Genomic DNA, 25574 nt, shown 5'->3' with positions numbered 1-25574 from the left:
GATCTTTTAGATGGTTCAACAGAGCTGCATTTTGCTGACTGATTGACTGACTGATATAGTATAACATGAGTATTTAGAAGTGCATGAAGAACTCACCTTTTCTTTACACTGGAACAAGTACTCACTACCATCGCCAAGCCTGGAAGAGAGACAGCCCAAAATGAACAACATTCAGTACGGAATTCAAACAAAAAGTGCAATTAACGGAGCGTGTGAATCACAGGTGGTTGGCGGCAACTTAATTGGGGAGGACGGTCTCGCGGTAATGGCTGGAGCGGAATGGGCGGAATGGTATCAAATACAGCAAACACATGGTTCCCAGGCGTTTTGATGCCATTCCATTCGCTCCGTTCCATCCATTATTATGAGCCATTCCTCCCCTTGGCAGCCTCCACTGATGTGAACTATGTAAACTGAGAGACTCCGGGATCCTCGCCTCAGTTTGAATACGTGCTTCTTCTTCTTGTAGTTGGTCAGGACTTCACAACTGGCGTTGCCGAGCGACAGAGGGTCCTCTCCGTGGTAGGTGGAGCCATGGCTGATGCTCTTGGCGTCCTTATAGACAGACAGCTGACCAGGCTTCAGCACACAGTACAGGTTGTTCCAGGACCTGTGAGAGGACAGGAGCACAAACACATTTAGCTGGAGGAGACCTTAACCAAGATACATAGGCATCCCAAGCTTACCCCAAACTATTTGAATTATCTTGCGGTAGAGCCATGAACTTGAATGGTATTCATTTGAACTATACTTTATATCCTATCTACTGTAAGGCCTCGATTCAATCCGATCGAGCGCTAACCTGTGTTGGCAGATATCCGCATAGCGGATGTTTTGGAGGTGTAACTGCGGTATGAGCTGACAAATACACTATTTAGACAAAAGTATGTTGACACCCCTTCAAATTAGTGGATTTGGCTATTTCAGCCACACCCGTTGCTGACAGGTGTTAAAATCGATCACACAGACAGGGAATGTCCATAGACAAACATTGGCAGTAGAATGGCCTTACTGAAGAGCTCAGTGACTTTCAACGTGGCACCGTCATAGGATGCCACCTTTCCAACAAGTCAGTTTGCCAAATTTCTGCCCTGCTAGAGCTGCCCCGGGCCAACTGTAAGTGCTGTTATTGTGAAGTGGAAACATCTAGGATCAACAACGGCTCAGTCGCGAAGTGGTAGGCCACACAAGCTCACAGAACGGGAACGTCAAGTGCTGAAGCGCGTAGCGCGTAAAAATTGTCTCCCTACTGAACTGCCCCTGGAACATCAGCACAACAACTGTTCGCCAGGAGCTTCATGAAATGGGTTTCCATGGCCGAGCAGCTGCGCACAAGCCTAAGATCACCATGTGCAATGCTAAGCGTCGCCTGGAGTGGTGTAAAGCAAGCCAACATTGGACTCTGGAGCAGCGAAAACATGTTCTCTGGAGTGATGAATCACGCTTCACCATCTGGCAGTCCGACAGGAATCTGGGTTTGGCGGATGCAAGGACAATGCTACCTGCCCCAATGCATAATGCTAACTGTAAAGTTTGGTGGAGGAGGAATAATGGCCTGGGGCTGTTTTCATGTTTTGGGGAGGTCCCTTAGTTCCAGTGAAGGGAAATCGTAACGCTACGGCAAACAATAACATTCTAGACAATTCTGTGCTTCCAACTTTGTGGCAACAGTTTGGGGAAGGCCCTTTCCTGTTTCAGCATGACAATGCCCCGTGCAAGGTCCATACAGAAATTGCTAGGTCCATACAGAAATAGTTTGTTGAGACCGGTGTGGAAGAACTTGACAGAGGCCTGACCTCAACCCCATTGAACACCTTTGGGATAAATTGGAACGCCGACTGCGAGTCAGACCTAATCGCCCAACATCAGTGCCCGACCTCACTAATCTTGTTGTGGCTGAATGGAAGCAAGTCCCCGCAGCAATGTTCCAGCATCTAGTGGAAAGCCTTCCCAGAAGAGTGGAGGCTCCATATTAATGCCCATGATTTTGGAATGAGATGCTTGACGAGCAGGTGACCACATACTTTTGGTCATGTGATGTAGATGAGCGGCTGCTCTTGTATGTCACAAACCACTCCCTTCCTTATTATCACTAGCAAGTTAGATGTTCAAAACGGCAATAGAAAGTTGACTCTTAAGGCATGTTTTCATGTTCATTTGGACGGGGGATGTTTATCTGTCTAATTGAGGTGTAGACAATAGAATACGTGGCTGCATAGGATTTGTCCGATTAGAAAGTTGGGTGGTTTCATTGCATCCAATGGCAGTGTCCACAACAAGCTAAAGCAAGGAGCCACTTGTGGATTTGATGGTTCTAACACAGTTTTACCTCTTACACCGCCAAAACAACCCTTGTGCGGGTGTTGGTTAGCGCGGATCTGATCAAATGTAGCCCGCAGTCGAGTGAGTGCAATGGTACCTTCTTATAATACCCCAAATGATAACAAGAATGTTACACGTTATGTGGATAGTCCATCTATAGATGCACTACAGACTCACTAACCTTTCCACTATCTACTCACCCTAGCTCTAACCCTAACCTTAACCCTTATCCTAACCCAAAACTTCACCGTAACCCTAACCATAGCCGTAGCAAGAAGTTGTTAATGAGCAGATAGTTTGTTGATTGTATGGCCTTCTGTAGAGCATCTACAGATATAAAATCTGGTCTATCCAATTAAAGTGTGACCTAAAAAATAACTGAATTCTACGCAAATCATTTTCGTATCTACCTGTTAGAAGTCTTCTTCCCAGCAGCCTCCAGGTCGTGTTTGCGTCCCAGCATGCCCTCCTGCAGAACAGCCTTAGCACTGAGGGGTTCAGCGGGTAGGGTAGTGGCCCTGATCTCCCCCTCCCTGAGGGTCTGTCCAGACACAGAGGCATCCAGCAGCTCCAGAGAGCTAGCCTCCTGCAAGCCAGCCTCCTGCATCTCAGAGAGCATGGGCATTGTGGAGTCACCTGCTGTCCCCTCCAACTGACCTGAACTTGCCTCCACCACTGCTCCAGACGCAGGCTGGGAAAGGAGTGAGGGAGAGAGGGAATATGATATATATATATTTTTTAATGTATAATCAATATAATATCCTTATATACAGATTGGGAATAATATTGTCAGAGATGGTCATTTTGTCAGCATACATTAGCTCAGTACGAACCAGTGTCTGCTCTTCAATGGTGTAGAGCTGAGAAGAGTCCTCAGCAAACCCAGTGTCTTCTCTCCTGCTCTCCATCTGTGAGCGCTGCTGCTCCTCTGTTACAATCTGCTGCATCTCCTGCTGCTGCTTCCTCAACTCCAACAGCTCCAACTGAGAGAGAGACACAGACATAGAATGGAGTCATTTTCACCCGCAAATAGAGGTAAGGCATAGATACACACACACACTGCACTTGTTTATATGAAAAATGGGGACATCAGGATAAAAACCGGCTAAAGGAGACAGATTTACACAGATCACAAACAAACAACACCCCCCTTACCTCCCCCTCCCAAACACACACACAATCCTATCCACAATATACCGTAGTAAGTCTCTCCAGTGCTGAGAAGCGCTCCTCCCAGGTGGCGGTGGACTTCTCAAAGGCTTCATGTCTCTTCAGCAGTTTCTCCACCTCGTCTACCGTCTGTCCCAAGTCCTTGCTGGCCACATATGGCTCCTGAGCCACGAGCCACGACTCCGCCACCGAGGCATCCCGTGCAAACTGGCACACCTCCAACACTGGGACATCACACAAGAGAAGACCGATGTGTAAGTATGCTATATGGACCCAGGCCTTGTGTTTTTGTGTTCACTCTGATCTATAATACCGTATCAGGAAGGAGGGGAAAAGGGAGGGTTGTTGTTGTTGCTGTACTCACAGAGCCTGAGCCAGTCCCACCGGTCCTCCCACTTGATCATCATTTCCTTTCTCTTCTCCCTCTGCTGGCTCAGCTTAATACTTATCTGACAGAGAATGAGGATGACAGCAACAGGGATGGTCAGATTAATTCAGTTTTCAAATGAGGTAGAGTCACAAGGTACGGAAATAGCCACATATCTGAAAGAATTTAGTGGAGCCCAAGGCTCTTCCCCAATTCAACTTTACTTGATTGCTTGCATACGCTCTCCTCGCCTCCTTCTCAAAACACATTGGAGGAGAAGATCTGAGGGAAGGGAGAGGCGTGGAGATTTGATATAGAGCCCTGGTGTTCCTCACCTCAACAGAGTCTTTGTGTTTGCGAGCCAGCAGAGCTTTGCCGTGCTCCTCACATTCAGAGAACTTGGGTCCACGCTGGTTGATCTCTGACATAATCCCTTGGTGGTATTTCATCAGCAACTCTACTGATGACACGTCCCTGAGGAGAGAGAGGTAGAAACAACATGTGATCATCTAGCTTTATCGCTCTATCCTATATCTCTCCATCCTCTATTCCTCCATGCCTCACCCTTCCTTTCTCCCCTCATCCCCTCTCCCCTCCGTTTCCCCAGTCCACTCTCTCCTCCGTTTCCCCAGTCCACTCTCTCCTCCGTGTTTAGTCATTTTGAAGATGTTTTTCTCTGCATATATTCAGTGTGTGTGGTATACACCTTGTGACAATTAAACCCACAACTGTGGTTGCAAATACCTGGCTCCAACCAACAGAGCCATGGGATCTGCTTTCCTCCCCTGTCCTGTTCACCTTAAACTCAGAACACAGAACAAAGTTTCGCCTGCACTAGCTAGCTAGCATTTATGTTAACAGTCTGTCACATGAGATTACCGTGGTTTCTCCTGTGTCTCTATCTGTTGTATGGTGCTCTCCATCCAGGCCATGAGGTCTCGAACCATGGTGAAGAAGCGGAACTTATCAGCTGTCTCCTCCAGGCGTCTCCTGCGGCCGTCACAGGCATCCAGCAAGGCTTTCCAGGCCTCCACCACCTCCTTCTCCTGGGTCTGGATCTCCACAGCCTGGTCCCCAGCGTACTGGGCATGCAGACGGACCGCTGTCTCCTGGAATTGCTGCACCTGGTGGGGGAGGAGGAGGGAGGTTGCGGTGATATAGATATAGATAGATATAGATTTAGATATAGAATCTCTATGGAGGTGATTATGAGAGAGAAACCCCTGTGAGAGCAAAAGTACAAGATTATGTTATAATACTGTTATTGCATCAAATGGTTGTTTTATGGAATAGAATAGGGTTCTTAGAAAGCTCTCACCTGTGTGTAGTCTTCTGAGTTGGGCCTCTAGGGGCTTAATGCTCACAGTGGATTTACAATGCCTTTGGCGATTTAACCTAAAGACCGCATTCCATAACATGAGTTGGTGTTTGTGTACTGGTTGGTACCAGGGCGGAGATGACTCAGATGTGTATAATGATGAGGGGAACCTTGTTTTGGGGGCCAGACCCTGGTTTCCAAACAATGAGAACAGCAGATAGTGTTTACAGCAGATACTGTCTGCTGTGAATTATTAATTTATTTCATACGAATCCTAACCTTGTGACCCATTCCACACATCTGTTGTTTGTCATGTAGACTAAGGGGGTGTATCTTGCCATTTAAAATATCTTTGTATCCTTTGTGTCGGGGCTCTCAATGAATCATCTAAGAGTGGTTCGTCGACCAGCCATCGTAACTGCAGAGCACTCACATCATTCACTTGTGTGTGTGGTGTGACATGCTTTCCTTATTAATATGTGAATAAAGATTGTGTTTAAGTATAACTCTGATTTGCGTGATGAGTTTGTCTCTTCTCATTTGATAATACAGAAATGAACCACGACACCCTCGATGTAGAAGACTTTCAATCCCATTTCGCATATTTTCTTTATCGTCCTTCGAGACGGATTCGAGCGACTCCAATCACGACTGGCATTCAGTGTTATTGCAATGTGTTGTTACAGGGAGGCCACCAAGGCATACAAAAACAAATGCTGTCTTACAACTACTCACCTTGATATAACTTGAAATGTACATGGCTGTACACTAAGTCTTATCTCTAAATCAGCATAACACCTCTTAATATCTTAACGCTGCCTCTCCCATTGACCTCTCAACCAAACTCCAGGCTTCCCAGGTAGTAGAGGGTTAAGGTGTACCTGTTTTCCCAGGGCGCTGATGTCCCTCTCGAAGGCAGCGTGCATGCGGTGGAACGTATCTGCCTTGCTGAAGTCTTCTCCCAGGTCAGCAGGAATCTCATTATGTTTCTCCTGGATCTGAGCCACCAGCTCCTTCCCATCATCGAAGTACCTGAGAACCACCAGGGCATTCACTGCTGAGCACTCACTGTACCACTACTGTAGTATACAACTGTAATCTGTCAGAAGTCAGATCTCAACCGTCTATGAAAGGAAAAATGAAACGTCTTCACTGTCTAAAAAAAGGACAAATGATTGTCTTGTGTTTGCCTTGTGTGTTTGTCTTGTGTGTTTGAGCCTAGGCATACAAAGCCAAAAAACAGTTAGGGGCATTAATGGACTATTTGCCAACCAATTGTGTCCAGACTCACTTGAGCAGGTCATATGAGGCTTGTAGGAGCTGAGCGCGAGTGTCTATGAGTTCCAGCAGGTCAGCCCAGCTCTCATTGACGCTGTCCTTCCACTCGGCCATGGCAGAAGCCTCTGTGTGGCCTGCCTCAATCAGTTCGTCTATGGTCTGATTCACATAGTCCACACGCTCCTGCCCCACCGTCCCTGTCTCCCGGGCAAAGTCACGGAACTTGTCCCTCAGGAGCTGGACGGTTTAGATTTGGGGAGGGAAAAGAAAAAGGAAATAGGTTCAAAAATACGAGAGCTCAATCACAAGAGCTCTCAAGCTTGGATATACTCCATGAGAATACAGAACATTACAGAGAGAACCAATACAAGGTGTGACTTCACATTCGTGCTTGGACCATTCTCCATCCCTTCAGCCGCCTAGAAAGTCCCATTAACTCGATCGTCCGTCCGTCCGTCCGTCCCCCCCTGCTTTTTCAAGAACCCCATGGAAGCTCATAGAAACCCTCCAGAGGTCCTAGACTGAGAATCCCTGGCCTCTGTATTTGGTATGTATTCCACCCTCACCGTGACATGGTCCAGGTCCTGTCCCATCTCCTGGGAGGAGGCCACCACATCCCTCTCAGCGATCAAGTGCTCCAGATCCTCCACCTCTCGGCTCAGCAGGAAGTGATGATAGGCATGGTCCAGCTTCCTCCTGCGGTCCTCTGCCAGGTCCTTCAGACCAGCGTACTGCTTATCTACCTGGCCCTGACGACGGATGACAGACTCACTATCGGGAGGGAGAAAGGGAGAGGGAGAGAAAGAGCGAGTGACTGACAAGAGGAGACAAGTCATCATCATGCATCAAGATGTATCATAGCTGTCTGATCTTTGTATGGTAAGGGACCCAATCGTAACCACACCCATCACTCTCAATACTGTTACACAGTGAGGAACAAGAGACCAATCCTAAAAAGGGAGGATTCTCCACATGTATGCAACATAGTCTGAGGCCTACAGAAGAGTTAGTGATACTATACTGTAGTACTATACTGTACTATACTGTAGTACCCAAGGTAAGCTGACTGAACCCTAAATATCTAGGTTCCACTCACCCATCAGGGTGGTCCTCGTTGAGCATCTTCTGTGCGCGATCAGCCAGCTTCTGGATGGCGTCTGAGTAGTCATCTACAGCCTCCTTCATGATCAGGTGACGCTTCAACATCAACATGGCTCCCCGCTCATCCTTAAGAGAGGTGGAGGGGGGGGAGAAATGAACACTTTAAAGCCACAATCTTTTATATGTTTTTTTCAGCCAAACAGCAGCCCCACCGCTTGGTTTACTATGAGGGATGAGATTGGACAAATGTCCCCACTCTCGATTCACCAGTGGAGCTATGGTTGCAAGGACTGACAGTCCATAAGATCAACTTGATAGTTGTAAATATATTTGGAGTACAATGCCTTGGCCTTCTCATCAGCAATCATGTAGAGTTCCTGCTCTTCTATTCAAATCACAGCCTCCTCCCCTCCTCTCTCATCTCTCCTCCCATTTCCTCTCCTCCCCTCAGCCTCCTTACCTTGGCTTTCTCATCAGTGATCATGTACAGCTCCTCCTCTCCTATCCAGGCCTCAGCTTCATCAGCGTCATTAAAGTACTGTTGGGCCAGGTTAGATCCGTTCAGCCTGTCTCTCCTCTTAGCCATCTCATCCTGCAGCCGAGACCACACCTCCTCCAGCTCTTTCACCTGGAATCAGGGACACAATACATAACAAAAACAGTATCAGTAACAAACCTTTTTCAAAAACCAACCGTTGAAAACAAGCAAAAAATGGGAAGAGGTGGAAGGAACAGAGGGCGAGGAGACGGGACACAGGGTAGAAAACAAGAAGTGTGCACGGGCGTGTGCACGTGCAATCGTGAGCAGGTGCACACCTGCTGTCCAATACGCTCAGCCTCCGGCCCGCCCGCCTCTGTCGCGGCCGATGTCATCCTCCGGCCACGCTCCAACACCTCATCCACCCGGGGCTGGTGACCCTCCATCTCCCTCTGTAATGTCTGGTTCTTCTTCAACAGCATTTGGACCGCTTGGAGATTGTTGCCGTGTTCATCTGACATCGCAAGGGGCAACCTCTCCTCGACCCAGAGCTGCGATAGAGAGAGAAAAGGAGAGAGAATAGAACGGTGAAACACATAGTGTTCATGTCAGCATTTCTCTGAGGAAGCATTCTGACACGTTTCAAGTGGAAACAACAGCGCCGTAGTGGCGATGATGATAATCTGAAAGGCATCCTCACAATCTCATCAGCCAGGTCCCTGTAGAACTGGTGCACGGACTTGGCTGCCTCCAGCTTGCCCCTGCGCTGGGACAGGGGGTTGAGGAGCTGCTGGAAGTCCATCTGGATTGCTTGCTGCTCAGTCTCAAGCTGGTCCTCCCTGCTCCCGGCTAGGCCTCCGTGCTTCTCGACAGCCTTCTGGAGCTCTTCCAGCTCCCGCGCACGGTCACGCACCTGGTTCTCTGTTTGCTAGAGGAGGGGGGGGGGGGGTTAAACTAGTGGCTGGGTAGACTCAACAAGAAGATTGGAACTCTACGGCTTTTGGTCCAGAGTCTAAAGTGTTATTGTTTGATCAACCTCCGAAACTGGGGGAGGGACATTAGACAGACACACCCCTCCACACACACACACCTGGTGCTTCTTGAGCAGGATGTTAGCGTTTGTGAGGTCCTTGACCTCCTCGTCTCCCTGTAGCTCCTTCTGCAGCTCAGCCAGCCACTTCTTGATGTCGGCCTGACTTTGGTCAAACAGCTCGGAGCGGTTAGCATCAAACAACAGACGGGCCTTGTCCTCGGCAGTGGACTCCAGCTTGTCCCACAGCTCGTGCAGCTTCGTCAGACGCTCTGTCACGATGGGCTCGAACTCAGGTTTGGCATCCATCAGCTCCTGACCCTCCTGTGGATGAGAAGACGGGACGGCGTTAGAAAGGTCACAGCGGAAACGTTCATACTTGTTATATCATCCATCAGTCTGTGATGTCTGTGGCATATGTATGATAAGTAATATGGATGGGATTTGCACCAAGAATAATTCAAGTAAGCTATATGGTTACTGGGAGAGACTAGCGTCATGTCCAGTGGGTGTACGTGTACATTAAGCTGCCTCACGATCCACAAACAGAAGATCATGCCTTTTGGGACATTCTGGCTCGCTTTGTATATTACTATTTCAATCCAAAATAAGCATGTTAAGAGAACAGAAACAGAATCCAGTTCAGCTAGATGCCTTTGCGAAGAGCAGGGTTGATGTTAAAACGTCACATGGACAATATTCTTACTTATTATACCATGTGGCATATAGCAAGGATGTGACCACAAGGACACATAGAAACTGATACTGTAGTGGAGCGAGTGTACAGGCTCTGACAGCTCAGTGTAGCTACGTCACTTTGCACCTTGCGCGCGCGCGCACACACACACACACACACACACACACACACAACACACACACACACATGCATGCATCCACACACGCACACCTGGTCTATTTTGTTTAGCCAGTCTTTGTTGGAGGACAGCTCAGCCATGAAGGCCTGATGCTTCTTCCACTTGGTGTGAATGTTCCTGTCCCCGTCATACGACACGTCCTGAGCCGTCAACATCTTCTCGTTTATCCACAGAGTGAGCTGGAGAGAGGGAGAGGAGAGAGGGTATGGAGAGGGGGGGGGGGGGATGGACAGAGGGATTGAGAGGGGGAGAGGAGAGGATGGAGGGGTGGGGAGATGGAGGTGAGAGGCGGATTGAGAAAGGATAGTTGAGAGGATGGAGAGAGGGAGTGGAGAGGGAGAGGATGGAACGAGGGAAATGGAGACGGAGAGGATGGGGAGAGGGAGTGAAGAGGGAGAGGATGGAACGGGGACGGAGAGGATGGGGAGAGGGAGTGGAGAGGGAGAGGGAGAGGATGGAATGAGAGAGTGGAGAGGATAGAGAGAGGGAGTGGCGAGGTGGAGGATAGAGAGATGGAGATCAACACAGAGTCAGCACAGACAAGAACAGTAGTAAGAAGTAAGACAGGAACACATTTTCTGTATCGTGTTACCAAAAAATGAATAAAATATCTTACATCCTGTGTGTTTTGCAGGAAGTGTTGAAGATCACGGTTATCCTTGAGTACCCCTGTAACCTCGTTGGCTTTGTCTCTGTTCTTGTGGTACCTGCAGATCGAAAACACACAGACACAACAGAACAACACGTTAGACTCAATGTTTGAAAAGACAACTAAAACGAGCATCTCTTATTCGAGTCCCTCCCTGTTTCAGTCCATTTTTCTCCATTTGGTGCCTAATGAACATGACCCAAGTCCCCACAACAAAGACTGATGGTAGGGTGTAAACAACACATGCAATCCCCTCTACTGAACCTTTCCAGTTCCAGCCCCAGCGCCACACAGTAAAGAGTCTTTACTAAAGACCTTACTTCCACAGCCCCCCCCACCCCTCCTGATCTCTCAGTATAGCTATCACTACCTCCTCTGGGTTGAAGAACACTCTCTCTGCGATCAATACCCATCATAGCAGGCACCCGGTGCCCTCCAACCGTCTCCCTCCCAGCAGAGTAGAGTGAAGCCGGATGGGATGATAATGGTGTGTGTTAATGGGAGAAGGAGCTCCCTCCCTCGCCTCTCCCCCCTCCACTAGAACAATGTTAACACTAATTATGTATTGCTGACCTAGCTGACTCAAAATGGCAGGCTAATAGCAAGCTGAACTACTGTACAGTATGTCTACGTCCCAAATGGCACCCCATTCTCTTTACAGTGCACTAGTTTTAGCCAGGACACATAGGGCTCTACGTAGGAAGTACTGCACTATGAAGGGAATGGGGTGCCATTTGGGACACAGACTATGTGTTTCATGCTCCTTAAAGTGGCAGTGTAATAGTTAGCTGAACTACAGTATGTGATTAACACTCACTACTGAGGGAACAGACAAAACAAGTATAGGTCAATAGGTCAGATAAAGTAGAGATTTTCTCTGTGAAAGTTCATTACAATATGTACAGACAGATCCTCTTATAAACCCATGGCTGACATTAGAATTAATTGAATAAAAGATAACCATTTGTATTCATTTATAGTTCATAAACTAAAAACGTATTTTCAAAGAAATCTGATGTCTTTGGGTGTTTTTTTATTTATTTTAATTAAGCAGATATTAGAGCAGAAAAAGATCCAAACTAACCTGTCATGGATTAGGTCCATCTTATCTTGGACCCTGGGGGAGTAGAGGTTCCCCCTGTCAACCAATTTCTGTCCCCCCTCCAGCATGCTGGCGATCTTCTCTATGTTGGCGTCCATGGTGCAGACGAAGTCCTCGTGTCTCTTCAGGGCCTGCTCTGCTCCGTCCAGGGTGTCAGGCTTGTCCGTGTGGGCCAGAGTGTACTCCTGAAGTAAAAAAAGAAAGAATCCACAACCATTACGTTTGGTGCTGACTAACAGAAGATAAGCTACATCAATGTACTCTTGACCCACCACAGTCACAAACATAGCACAGCACCCTTCAAATTGTTCACTTTCTGCTTTACAGTTTTCGATTTTCATTGGGGTTTTTAACTCTATTCATATTCCATGTTTAAATGTTAAAAACTTTATTTGCCATGTGTAATGAATACATCGAAAATCACACTCACTCCAGCATTCACAGTAAAACCCACAATAAAAACACAATACAAAGACAACAGGGAAATGGTATACTGTAGTAAAGGGGAAATCACAATATTATTGGTTTATCTTCATACGTATGTAAACCTTTATTTCGCTAAGTTAGTAATTAGCTAGGTTTCCATCCAATTGACGACAGATTTCCATGCGAATATTCTATAATCCACATAAAACAATATGCGTATTTTCCCACCAGAGATGTATTTCCATCAAATTGACTTGTTGTGGACAAAACGGCTGTGGGTGATGACGTAGTGCACATAAAAAATTACTTTTGCAGTTCAATTTCCATGTACAGAATGAAATAAACAACTTAAACTCACATTTTCAACTCCACTGACGTCACATTGTTTTAAATATATATATATATATATATCGAACGTGACCACTCCGGTGTTGGCACGTGCGCTCTAGCCAACAGCTCGCATATACAGTGTGGGTATAGCCTATATGATGAGATTATTATAGACAAAAGAGCGAGATTATTTTTATTTGTCAAACGGCAACCAAGCATCGATCGTTATGTTACCAGAATAAGACTCAATATTTATTGGAAAGGGGCATCAAGCTCATAATAATAGATACATAATAGATACATCTATACATAATAGATAAAAGCGTCTGCTAAATGACATATATTATTGCATTATCGTCACCTTGCACATTCACCACCCTGTGAAGTTCAAAACCTATTCAATCTGTAGCCTAATAAACTGCGTGCTTTCCCAAGTTGTATTGGGAGGACAACACAACATGGCATCGCTTGCCATGTTATTAAATTCTAATTCAAATCAAGTTTTTACTTACCGGTCCATTTCAAACTATGCTGAGTTAATGATACAATAGAAAAATATAAATAGTGACACGAGGAATAAACACACAGTGAATAAGGAATAAAAATAAAGTAAAAGTAGCATGACTATACAACGCATTCAGAAAGTATTCAGACCCCTTGACTTTTCCCACATTTTGTTACGTTACAGCTTTATTCCAAAACGGATCAAATTGTTTTCCCCTCATCAATCTACACACAATATCCCATAATGACAAAGCAAAACATGTTTTTAGAGATTTTGGCAAATGTATTCAAAATAAAAAACTTAAACATCACATTTACAGGCAGCGATTACAGCCTCGAGTCAAGCTGCAAGCTTGGCACACCTGTATTTGGGGAGTTTCTCCCATTCTTCTCTGCAAATCCTCTCAAGCGCTGTCAGGTTGGATGAGGAGTGTTACACACACAATAGCACAGCTATTTTCAGCTCTCTCCATTGATATTTGATTGTGTTTAAGTCCGGGCTCTGGCTGGGCTCCGCAAAGACATTCAGAGACTTGTCCTGAAGCCACTTCTGCATTGTCTTGGCTGAGTGCTTAGGGTCGTTGTCCTATTGGAAGGTGAACCTTTGCCCCAGTCTGAGGTCCTGGGCGCTCTGGAGCAAGTTTTTATCAATGATCTCTCTGTACATTGCTCCATTCATATTTCCCTTGATCCTGACTAGTCTCCCAGACCCTGCCACTGAAAAACACCCCCACAGCATGATGATTCTTCCACCATGCTTCACCGTAGGGATGGTGCCAGGTTTCCTCCAGATGTGACTCTTGGCATTCAGGCCAAAGAGTTCAATCTTGGTTTCATCAGACCAAATAATCTTGTTTCTCATGGTCAGAAAGTCTTTAGGTGCCTTTTGGCAAACTCCAAGTGGGCTGTCATGTGCCTTTTCCTGAAGAGTGGCTTCCGTCTGGCCACTCTACCATAAAGGCCTGATTGGTGGAGTGCTGCAGAGATGGTTGTCCTTCTGGAAGATTTTCCAATCTCCACAGAGGAACTCTGGAGCTCTGTCAGAGTGACCATTGGATTCTTGGTCACCTCCCTGACCAAGGCCCTTCTCCCTCGATTGCTCAGTTTGGCCGGGTGGCCAGCTCTAGAAAGAGTCTTGGTGGTTCCAAACTTCTTCCATTTAAGAATGATGGAGGCCACTGTGTTCTTGGGGACCTTCAATGCTGCAGAAATGTTTTGATACCCTTCCCCAGATCTGTGCCTTGACACAATCTTGTTTCAGAGCTCTACGGCCAATTATTTTCGACCTCATGGGTTGGTTTTTGCTCTGACATGCACTGCTAACTGTGGGACCTTATATAGACAGCTGTGTGCATTTCCAAATCATGTCCAATCAATTGAATTTACCACAGGTGGACTCTAATCAAGGAGGTACAAATGGAAACAGAATGCACCTGAGCTCAATTTCGAGTCTCAAAAGCAAAGGCTCTGAATACTTACTGTGTGAGTGTGTGGGTAAAGTGTGTGTGCATAGAGTCAGTGCAAGAGAGTTAGTATGAAAAAGGGTCAATGCAGGTAGTCCAGGTAGCCATTTGATTATCTATTTAGCAGTCTTGTTTACAAGTCTTATGGCTTGAGTCTTTGACCATGTTTTGGGCCTTCCTCTGCCACCGCCTGGTATAGAGTTCCAGGATGGTAGGGAGCTCGGCCCCAGTGATGTACTGGGCCGTATGCACTACCCTATCAATACCTGCCCATAAAAGCGTTTCCACCGCTATTTCTCACATAATTAATCTTACTAACACAAAAGATCCCACGTCGTCTAGGGAATTTTTGTTTTGTCGACATTGGGAAAGTTTACCGAAAAATGTGCTGTTTCCATCAGGCTGTGACAGCCTATACTTTATTCACATAAAAAGGTTGGATGGAAACCAGGTTAAGGACAACAATTGCTTTCTTTCAATATAACAACCTGGTATCACAACGTTGGTTTATCTCACCTGGTTGTTGAGGATGGTCTCCACCTGCTTGGCGTCCCTCATGAACTGCTGGAATCCCAGGCCCTGGTCCAGGAAGCCCTTCCTACTATTCCACATCTTGTGGAGCTCGTCCCAGCCGCGGTCCAGACCCTTCAGCCTCTTGTCCAACTCCTGGTATTGAGGGTCATCCAGCTGGCCCTGGGTCACCGCCACGCCCATGTCCCTCACCTAACGTAATAATAATCATAATATGCCATTTAGCAGACATTTTTATCCAAGCAACTTACAGTGCAGTGACTGTAAACATTTCAGTATATGTGGCTCCAGCAGGAATCCAACCCACGACCCTGGCATCACTAGCACCACGATCTTACTAACGGAGTCACACAGGATCCAATTTTTTTGTCACTGCCTTGACAACTCTTTGTAAAACTATCCCCACTGTTCTTAACTAACTTTATAACTTGAAACTAACCTTGTAGTAGTCCTCCTCGTGTGTGCCCATGTCATCATGCACGGCGTCATGGAGACTCAGCAGCTGCTCTGCCTGGGGCAGAGTCTCAGGCATGTCCTCGGACGCCACGGACTTCTGGGTCTTGAAGAGCCAGGACTGGAAGTCATCCATGTCCTGCAGGAAGTTCTGCAGCTTGGACACCTCTCCCAGAGACTCCTACAATACAACTGTATTAGTCCATTTGTTATGGAGAAGTGCAACCACAAAAATGTGTTTTCTGCTTTTTTCCCGACACAGACACACACGCACAAAGATACGCACGCATGCACACACATACCTCCCGGTCCTTCAGGGTGGCCTTCAGGTTATCCCAGGCTGCGTCCAGTTCGGCTCGTCTAGCCAGGATGTCTGCAGCGTTGTCCGGGTGATCCTTGGCCAGCTGGTCCGCCTCACTCCGCAGGAAGGTGAGCTTGTCTCCGATGGCGGCCAGGTCGCGCTCCATGCCATAGAGTTTCCTCTGGATGGTCATGACAGCGTTCAGATCATTGCCCAGTTCCTGGGTGGATTCGATGACCCGGGTTTTGTCTCGAATCCAGGACTCTGTCTCGCCACACTCCAGGCCATAGTTGTGGTAGCTGAGAGCAGAGTCCACCTTCCGCTTCCTCTCCTCAAACATGGCCTTGAAGGCCTCCCACCTGGAAGAGAAAGAGACAGACCAGAGGGTTAATACTAATGTTACTGTAGACTGTGGATCATAATGACGACATGTCCATTTTTGCTACGAGTGTATACTACATCTACACATGAACATCACATCATCATGAGTCTCACCTCTTATTCAGTCTCGTCTGGCATTCCTTCACCTCTTTGGTACGAGGGTGCCTGCTGTCCTCAAGCTGCTTCACTGCTTTGTTGACATCATCAACCCGTGACTGGACGTTAGCCATGTCTGAAGAAAGTATACTCAACCTGGGAAGGAAAGAAATTGTAAGCACTAAATCAAACAGTATGTACCAGAGCAAGCAGGTTACATTCAGAGAAGCGACCAATCCCCCATCAGTCAGTCCAACTGTAACCCGCATTTGCAGAGATCTGATAGAGATGTGATTGGTGTCAGATTTATACAACTGTAAATGTACTGTTTAACATTGCTGGTACCCCAACAATATGACATGACGTCATATCTGTGGTTTGTACCTGTTCTGCACCACCTCCAAATCCTCTAGTTTCTCAGGCACATCCAGCCCTACCAGCCAGGTCTCCTTCTCGCCCATCCACAGCTCACAGGCGTCTGTCTCGCTGAAGATGATGTACAGGGCCATGGCATCATCCAGCTTCTTCTGTCGCAGGTCGCACAGGGACATCAGCTCCATGTACAGGTCTCTGATTTCCGTCAGACGTCTCTGGATGTCTGGCGTGTTACGCAGCTCCTCGGGTAGCGCCGCCGCCTGGTCACAGAAAGTTCTAGGTTTATTAGCCATATGTAATAAATACATTGGGGAAATCTGGGGAAATCATCAGAGCTCTTACAATAAAAACAGCATTAAAAACAGTAAGATTAATCTGGACGAATTTCAACAAATATACACATATGTGACAACTAGCGGTTAAAATCATGATGCTAACATAATCTAGTAGATCCTAATTGTAAAGCTATGTAAAGTATAGTAGCACAGGTTTTATAGGCAAGAACCAGCCATTTGGTCAGTCAGGTATTTTACCTGTTTGGTCAGAGCGTCAATGGTGGCTCCGTTCTTGGCCACGTCGTCCCTTAGGCCTCTGTGTCTCTTCAGCAGCCTCTTGGTGGTATACTCATCATGACCCACTTCATCACTAGTCATCTGCCTCTTGGCATCCAGCAGCCAGGCCTTCAGGTCATCAGCCTCTCCCTGGAACTGGAAGAACCTCTGGGTGTCCTGGAGGTTCTGCCTTCTGAACGCCGCCAGCTCCTCCAGCTGCTGCCACTGCCTCCTCACGTCCTCCATGCGATCCCCGACCTTACGATAACATAAACAAAAAAAGAATGACTTTATTGTCCCCATGGGCACATTGTATTTGTGGCCATGTGCATACATATATTAAAGACATATCATGTATTAACACATGATATAGACAGTTACAAACAAAAGAAATACAGTCAACGTGGGGGGAAAAAAGCTACTTGTGGTGTGTCGAAGTGTCCAGCCTGGATTATCTTGTCTCCTTCGTCCATGATCTCCCGCAGGTGGACACGGCGGGCCCCCAGCTCGTCCTCGAAGGCACTGTGTTTGCTCTGCAGAGTCAGCACACTGGTCAGGTCCTTGCCGTAGTCCAGCGAGGAGAAGATGTGCTCCTTCTCCTTGATCCAGCTCTCCAGCTCGGCCATCTAAGATAAAACAAGGTACACTTCATAGTCATTTATCACAGGGACACTGAAATGTGCATTTTTCTTTATAATAAAAAAGCAGATATATTTTATAGTCAATTATCACACAAAAAAACCTTGAGGAACACACATACAAACACCCACGGAGAGGTTGGAGGACAGGGTCCGCCGCAGTGCGTCGCCCCTGCCGTAGGGCCTTGCTTAAGGGTAAGACCTTTCAGTTGCCTACCTCTGTAGCCTACATACCTCCCAGAAGAAGTTCCAGAGGCGTCGGGACTGCTCCAGTCGGGCACGGCGCTGGGCTGCCAGGGCACACAGCTCCTGGTAACACAGGTCTAGGTGTTGCACCCGGTCCTTAATCACCTGGGGGTCACAGGGCTTGTAGCCTGGGAGGTGAGAGGACGGGGGAAGATTTAAAAACAAGAGCTTTTTGGCATGATTATGTACTGTGTCTTTTGGGTTAACACTTGACATGAAGGTATCTTTTGGGTTAACACTTGACATGAAGGTATCTCTTGGGTTACACTTCACCTGAAGGTATCTGTTGGATTACACTTAACATCTAGGGATGCTAAAAAGGATCATGTAAAGTGTTACCCTCTTTTGTTAGATGGGATGTACGGTCCAAGTACAAGACCAGTTGCTAAGGAGGGACAATTCAATGAATAGGAAAGTCGACTGCACTCACTGTCTCCATTGGCAAACTTGAGAGCAGCTGCATTGGCGTTGTGAACTCTCTCTGCCTGCACTGCGATGTCAGCCTCCACCAGAGCATGCTTCTGGAGCAGGTCCTCCACCTCCAACAGGTGCTTCCCAAAGTCAGGAGACAGGAGCCGAGCCTGGGGACATACCACAGGTTCAGGGGTCAGGGTTGAGAGGAAGAGGTGGCGGGGGTAAGGAAGGGGTCAAACATGGCAAAGGAATGTTCTGGCATACAGATGTGGGAGCGTAATTTGACCCGTAGTTTTGTCGCAACAAAATATTACTGCAGAAACGGGATGTGAAAGTTTAGTCCATAATGATGCTTGATAGGTGGTTAGGCTAAAGTGCAATACTGTTAATATAACCATGTGTTAGTGTGGGTTTTCAGTGAATTTATGTAAATCATGAATACATCTGCATTTCCTGGTGCAGGAAAATTCTCAGCAACAAAAGAGTGATTAAATGAAATCCTACATCTATAGCTATAGCAGGGAGAAAGCTAACATATTATTCTGTATGAATATAGATTCTAACCTTTAACCAACATGGCTTTTTCAGATTCATAATTTATAGATTCTGCACAGTGGTAGGCAACTAGATTCAGTCGCGGGCCAATTTTCAAACAAAAATGTCCAAACTCTCTCTCTCTATCTATATATATGTATATATATATATATATATATATAAATACTAAAACTTTGGGGGTCCCCAAAAAGTTTTTGGGCCTACGGACCACCTGTTGCCGACCTCTGGCCTATGATGTCTGTTTCCAATGGCTCAGTGGGTTAGCTAGCAAGTAACACAAGGGTTATAGGTTTGATTAGGGGCTAGATATAGTGAAAACAACATGTACTATATCCCTGTCAACATCTATAATTCTGCAAGTCACCTTCGATACATCATTTCTATGACCCTACTATTAATAATCTACCTTCATCTCATCGATCCAGTTGATAATGTACAACATCTCCTGGAAGATCCTCTGCAGGGTGAGGTTCTTGTCCAGGCGTGCCCTGCGAGCATTCAATAGTTCCAGTAGGTAATCCCGTAGCCTCAGGATGTTATCCTTGCGCACGTCGATGCGCTTGGCGTCATGGTAGAGCTCAGACTGCAGCTCTTTCGAGATAGCCACTATGCCCTGGATGCGTTCCTCGTAGGCAGCGATGTCCGTCTCGATGGCGTCGTGCTTCTTCTTCGCCGCTTCCACCGCCGGCAGGTCGTAGCCAAAGTTGTCCTGAAGGGGGAAGGTGGGGGATGTTTCAGAGGTGAAGAGGTTAAACTGTTACGTATGTCTATTTGGAGAAGGAGGGTATTCTGACTTGAGATCTGTAAAAGTTTTCGCTCAATTATTCCACTGACATCAATGAAGGAATTTCGGTCCACTTATCTCAGCTCTGAATTGGCCCCAAAATGAATAGCGCATGTCTGTTTTGTTATGGACTATATGTGTGCAGGTGTGCTGTCCAAGTGGACATATTACCTGTGCCACCAGTCTCTGGTTCTCCAATAGCCAGGTCTCTCTCATGGCAGCTTTCCTGTCAAAGCGTCTGGCCATCTGCTCCAGCTTCTCCTGGCGAATCAGCTCGTCTCTCAGGACACGCTCCCTCTCATGCTCCTCGCGTTCTAGGTGTTCCCAGGCCTGCAGAGGGCAACATGGTTATTTAAAGTGCCGGCTGGCTACCGTAGGATCTCGTTATAATAAGTAATTATTCTGTCTTTGTGCTTGTTAGCTTTGTCGATTAATAAATGACCCATTACTGAATTGACTAAATGTGTCTCCTCCATTCCTGAATCCCGGCAGACTCAAAATAGCGTCAGTAAGTACGGAACCAGCCGACTAAATCAAACTTACACTCTTTGTTTCAGTATTACTGAAAACCCAGGTCTCTTACCCTGTTGATATCAGCCACTAGAGCCCCGTCCTTCGGGGTGTATACCCTCTGGTTGTTGGCTCTCATACGGCTCTGGATTGTGAACAGCAGCATCTCAAGGTGACCTTTCTCCTGGAACCTTGTCCATCACAGACAAAACAATAAACACTGTGTCAGAACCAGAACTTGTTGACCAGCACAGGACGTTGGTGGCACCTTAATTGGGGAAGACGGGCTTGTGGTAATGGCTGGAGCGGGACAAGTGGAATGGTATCAGACGTGTTTTCATGCTAGAACTAGTGTTACAAACTTGCGGAAATGTTCCCCAAATTCCCAGTTTCGCATTTGGAGGATTCATGGAGGATTTCTAGAAAAACTTGATGTTTTTGGGGAAAATGCACTGGATTTGTGCAACCCTAGTTGGGGTATATTGTATTAAGGCATGCTGGTGTGACTAACTTGGGTGGTTTCTCCACGGTGCGGTAGGAGTTGAAAGCTTGGAGCTGCTGCTGGACACCAGTTAGAGAGTTGGCCAGTTTACGGTTGTTCAGGACGATGATGGTCTGCTCTATCCACATCAGCAGGTCTGACGATAGGGTCTCGTACTTGTCAATCATCTTCTCTGTCTCTATGGCATGGTCTAGCACCTAAAGGATGGACACAGAGGGTGAGGTTACCCAAGCGCTTTGGTGTTTGGGTAAACAAAGCAAGCACGGATGTACACACGCACACACACAAGCATATACACACTGCATTATTTATCCCATCCTTACCTTGCCAACTCTCTTCCCCTCCACTGCTAGTGCCTTCATCTTGGAGAAGTAGTGGTAGAATGCTACAACATATGTGATGATGGACTTCTCATCTGGGTTCTCCGTGAACACATCTGCAAACAAACAGACAGTCCATGAAAGCTAGAAGATCACTGGACTCTTTTATTTCAGCCTTGAGTTCAGCTCATAAAGACTAGAAAGGACCGGTTACCCGAACACAGGTAAAGCGTAGTCCTGGGCTTAAAAGCTATTTCAATAGAGATTATCCATTAAGCTTTTGGCCCATAGTTCTAGATGAGGGAACAGGAAATTGTAACTTGCCTTCGGGGTCTAACAGTTTGGTCACACCAAGCTTCTGCTCTGCTACGTTGAAGGCATTCTGGAGGTTATGGGTTGGGTTGGACTTCTTCAGGCCACCATAGTCCACCAGGTCTGGCCTGAGAGATTGAGAGAGAGTGAGAGTGAGAGTGAGAGTGAGAGTGAGAGTGAGAGAGAGAGAGAGAGAGAGAGAGAGAGAGAGAGAGAGAGATTTGCCTGCAACGAGATCCATCGGAGATGGTATGGCATTATGTCTCTTCTTACCTGTGTTTGTGTATGAGAGCATTGAACGCAATGCCATCTTTCCAACTGGTGGTGAAGTTGGTGATGTTCACATTCGGATATCTGTAAAAACACAAGAAGGACAAAGAGTCAATGTCACGGACTGACCTCAATCACAAACTGATCCCAGTAGTTTAGAGGACTTAGCAGCGTAATCAGATAAACTGATCTCTAATCAAGATGGCGTTATCCAGGCAACCCTGATCATTGATCATTTTGCGGTTCCAATGTCTCAGTGAGTTAGAGCATGGTTGTTGGCAACATCAGGGCTGAGGGCACAGAATTCCATATAGAAGCTCTATGGGTCCTATTCTCACACGGGCCAAACATCCTGAATATATGTGTCTCTGTCAACGCTGACAGTTCTGTTAGCTGCTTTGGATAAAATAGTCTACTAAATAAGACTATTTTTTTTCAATCTCACCCAGCAGTCTTCATCTGGCACCAGAGTAGCAGAGCGTCCTTGGCTGTGCGGCTTTCCCGTTGGGTCCCGTCTGCCTGTCCCATCTCCACCACAATGTCTTGGATCTGTAGGTCAGGGACAGGCAGGACAGACAGTCAACTACAGTAACGACAATGGAGTGGACACTAGACCAGATTGTTCTTATGTGGTAGAGGAGACAAGACCTACATAACGAAACCTAAATGTTATAGGGCATGTAGTGTATACATATTGTACATTTGAAAATGGAAGAATGTTTAGGCATAAACTGCCCATTTCCTATTTTAGGTTGAAGTACGAAGTGTATATTTTATCAGTATGAACCTATGAAAACAAGGTTGATCAAGTAATGTTTTAATTTACACTAATCGTAACCTTAGTTAAAACTGTTGATTTCCAAGGTTCCTATTTTCCCACTAACTGCACACACACACATACACACACACACGCACACACACACACGCACGCACGCACACACACACACACACACACACACGTGCGCACACGCACACGCATACAAATGCATGTACACACACAAACACACACAGCTATTTTCCCACCAACACACACACCAGAACGAACGAACGCACACACATCCAGACACACCTATTTTACCACACACACTGTCAGTAATTAGAACAGTGATTTTATCTGTGAGACATACCGCTCCTCAGAGAGGCTAAATTTAGCACCGCTTTGCTTCTCTTCTCCTCCGTTTGTTCTGATGCTACGTAGGGATGCCGACAGAGGCTAGCTAGTCGTCTCCTCTTTTTCCCTCTCCTCCTTTTTGAAGGTGTGAATAATGCAGCAGCGAGGGCATATTGTTTGAACTAGCAAAGCTAAAAATAACAATAGGCTGTCAAATTGAAAATAAATACTGGATCAGCCTGTTCCCAGATAAAATAATCTAACACACGGTATGTTTTGTTTGGGATGTGGTTTTAGTTCTAGCACCAGATAAAGTCAGCTGTTGGCTGAAACCAGACCGTATACAGCTCCAGCCAGAGGGGATTTACGTTGAGTTCTAGTTGATTTTGTAACCAGTGTTGTTGTTATAGTGGTTAGCTAACTCACCAAGCCTAGTGGTCCCAAATCAGTTTGTTCTATCTTGCCACCTAGACATAGAAGTTGGCAATACAGAACAAACAGACCTGGGACCAGGCTAGCAGAGGGTGGTTTAAATTTAGGCCATTTTGTAACCTGTGTTTTTTTTTTGTGGTTGGCTAGAAGAAGAAGAATCCTAACTCACCTGGAATCTGAGGATGATGGTCCAGATGAGTCCCAGGATGAGGCGGTGGTTGCCGTCGACGATGTCGTGTGATCCCATGTTCTCCAGATGGACCCTCTGCTCCTTGAGGAACTGCAGGGCCTTGTCCACGTTCTCCAGGCAGTGGATACGCATACGACCCTTAGTGGGCTTGGGCTGGGGGGAGAGAGGGAGAGGATGGAGAGTAAGGGGCGGAGATAGGAAGGGAGAGAGAAGAGAGAGAGGAATAGAACGTAAACGTGTATTGTGTTGTGTGTAGTGTGTTGTGTAGTGTGTGTTGTGTGTAGTGTGGTATTTAGTGCAGTGAAGTGATTAATGAGACTGCGACGAGTATTTCCATTCTGATCTGGACATCATCAGATCATGTCATAACAGGGACAAAGAAAGCACGCAGACTAAACACACATACAATACATCATAAATACACATACCGCCCAGGCCGTCCACACACACGCCCACGTACCAGTTTCTCTTCAGAGAGGACCTCCAGTAGTTTGATGAGCATGCGTCCATCCCTGAGGTCCAGGTACAGGTCAACGATACGGCAGTTGACACGCGACAGGATGGAGTTGACCCACTTAGTGAAGGTCTTCTTCTGGACCGCCTCGCGCTCATCTGGAGGTAGACAGAAAGAGAACTAGGTTAGACAGTAATAACCTAGGAGTTTGTTTTGTTGGGGTTCATTCACCCAAGCACATCTATACCAGTGGAATCTGAACTGTAAAAGAAGTGTTATACTTTTTGCTTTATCCTTTACGGGGGGGGTGTATCATGTCTGAAACGTAGCAGGACACAAACCATGCGTTTGTGTGGGCAGTTGCGTGAAGAAAAACTCAAGGCTTGACTGAGTAAGTGTTGAGAACAGACATTAGAATCCACAAGGCCTCTGAGAGTAGGAACATCAGCGTTGTTGTGAGTTATGTAAGTTCGAATATCATGTCTCCCTACTGGTTAAGAGCAGGAGATCACAGTCACACTTTAAAGTCCCCATCAACACACTGTCAGCGTTTCAAATGGCACCATATTCCCCATTTAGTGCAGTACTTTTGACCAGGGTCCACAGTGTGTGTGTGTGTGAGTGTGTGTGTGTGTGTGTGTGTGTGTGTGTGTGTGTGTGTCCCAAATATAAGAGTGCAAAATACTGCATCCTTAATGACTTGTACTATAAATGATTCAGGCCCTCAGCCTGTGTAGAACAGAGACAGAGAGAGAGACAGAGTGAGAGAGAGGGAGAGAGAGAGAGAGACAGAGAGAGAGGGAGAGAGACAGAGAGAGGGAGAGGGAGAGAGAGAGAGAGAAAGGGGTAAGAGAGAGAGGTAAGAGAGAGGGAGACAGAAAAGAGGGAAGATAGAGAGAGAGTGAGAGATGGGAAGAGAGGGAGAGAAAGAGAGGGAGGCATGGGAAGAGTGAGAGAGCAACACACACTAAGAGAGTGGAAGGGAGGTAACCCCGAGATAGAGGGAGAAAGTAGGAGGACAAGCAGCTAGAGGGAAAGGTGAATGAGAGAAAATGGGGATAGAGAGAAAATTATACTGGTGGGGACAAGAGAGAGATGTAAGCTTCTAAGCCTGGTCTGTAGAGACCAAAATAGGAACATTTTTGACAAAAAAAAAGAGTCCTTGCTTTTGAATCACTCAAAATGACATGTCATCATTGCTCTCACATCTATTCTCTGCATTGCCAAAATGTAACAAATCTGTCACCTTTGGCCATGTTATATAGTCCTATATTACATAAGAGACCAGGCAGTATTGTTAAATGAGTCATGTCCCATTCTGTTTCTTGCCTGGTAAATAACAAGGAGCCTACTGCACAACATTCACGTGGATCACCCCCACCATAATGAAAAAGTCATGACAAATAAAACGCACAACGCGCATCACAAATGGCCCCCTATTTCCTACGTAGTGCACTACTTTTGACCAGGGCTCACACTTCTCCCATCCAGGCCAGGTCTGTATCAGTACAGGCTGAACTAAATACTACTATGTTGTTTCACATGCTGCTGCTTCCCACTGATTTCCAGCCCTATCCGCACTCTGACTCCAGCGAGCGACAGCCACAAGACACATGACTTATTGATGCTGATGGGTTTTCCCCTGTACACAGGCAGAGCCAGAGAGCCAGAGAAAGAGCCACGCTCTTAGAATAAAATGTGTTCCCTGTCCCCATAGGAGAACCCTTTAAAGAAC

At 46.6% G+C, this 25574-nt stretch overlaps 1 protein-coding gene across 3 annotated transcripts in view; it reads right to left on the bottom strand.

The window, feature by feature from the left end:
• The window catches only part of LOC139375006 (spectrin beta chain, erythrocytic-like), a 50677-nt gene that overhangs the window by 1931 nt on the left and 23172 nt on the right, over nucleotides 1-25574 (bottom strand). For all 3 annotated transcript variants that reach the window (XM_071116343.1, XM_071116344.1, XM_071116346.1), the window contains 38 exons: nucleotides 23846-23997; nucleotides 23365-23538; nucleotides 22098-22201; nucleotides 21656-21736; nucleotides 21395-21510; nucleotides 21074-21186; nucleotides 20760-20947; nucleotides 20322-20439; nucleotides 19910-20068; nucleotides 19361-19663; nucleotides 18416-18566; nucleotides 17974-18113; nucleotides 17524-17727; nucleotides 17084-17359; nucleotides 16560-16810; nucleotides 16194-16331; nucleotides 15700-16057; nucleotides 15384-15578; nucleotides 14930-15136; nucleotides 11673-11875; nucleotides 10556-10646; nucleotides 9972-10118; nucleotides 9125-9388; nucleotides 8735-8962; nucleotides 8373-8585; nucleotides 8017-8184; nucleotides 7552-7682; nucleotides 7022-7226; nucleotides 6469-6692; nucleotides 6059-6209; nucleotides 4739-4983; nucleotides 4195-4333; nucleotides 3857-3941; nucleotides 3520-3716; nucleotides 3156-3305; nucleotides 2733-3013; nucleotides 437-610; nucleotides 97-139 (listed from right to left, as the gene is read on the bottom strand). In XM_071116343.1, the coding sequence (XP_070972444.1) occupies nucleotides 97-139; nucleotides 437-610; nucleotides 2733-3013; nucleotides 3156-3305; nucleotides 3520-3716; nucleotides 3857-3941; nucleotides 4195-4333; nucleotides 4739-4983; nucleotides 6059-6209; nucleotides 6469-6692; nucleotides 7022-7226; nucleotides 7552-7682; nucleotides 8017-8184; nucleotides 8373-8585; nucleotides 8735-8962; nucleotides 9125-9388; nucleotides 9972-10118; nucleotides 10556-10646; nucleotides 11673-11875; nucleotides 14930-15136; nucleotides 15384-15578; nucleotides 15700-16057; nucleotides 16194-16331; nucleotides 16560-16810; nucleotides 17084-17359; nucleotides 17524-17727; nucleotides 17974-18113; nucleotides 18416-18566; nucleotides 19361-19663; nucleotides 19910-20068; nucleotides 20322-20439; nucleotides 20760-20947; nucleotides 21074-21186; nucleotides 21395-21510; nucleotides 21656-21736; nucleotides 22098-22201; nucleotides 23365-23538; nucleotides 23846-23997 (6767 nt within the window). The remainder of the gene's footprint in view (nucleotides 1-96; nucleotides 140-436; nucleotides 611-2732; nucleotides 3014-3155; nucleotides 3306-3519; nucleotides 3717-3856; nucleotides 3942-4194; nucleotides 4334-4738; nucleotides 4984-6058; nucleotides 6210-6468; nucleotides 6693-7021; nucleotides 7227-7551; nucleotides 7683-8016; nucleotides 8185-8372; nucleotides 8586-8734; nucleotides 8963-9124; nucleotides 9389-9971; nucleotides 10119-10555; nucleotides 10647-11672; nucleotides 11876-14929; nucleotides 15137-15383; nucleotides 15579-15699; nucleotides 16058-16193; nucleotides 16332-16559; nucleotides 16811-17083; nucleotides 17360-17523; nucleotides 17728-17973; nucleotides 18114-18415; nucleotides 18567-19360; nucleotides 19664-19909; nucleotides 20069-20321; nucleotides 20440-20759; nucleotides 20948-21073; nucleotides 21187-21394; nucleotides 21511-21655; nucleotides 21737-22097; nucleotides 22202-23364; nucleotides 23539-23845; nucleotides 23998-25574) is intronic.

Source organism: Oncorhynchus clarkii, chromosome 19 (genome assembly GCF_045791955.1).
Source record: "Oncorhynchus clarkii lewisi isolate Uvic-CL-2024 chromosome 19, UVic_Ocla_1.0, whole genome shotgun sequence".
NCBI classification, from domain to species: Eukaryota; Metazoa; Chordata; class Actinopteri; order Salmoniformes; family Salmonidae; genus Oncorhynchus; species Oncorhynchus clarkii.
This window is presented reverse-complemented; position numbering and strand designations above follow the sequence as displayed.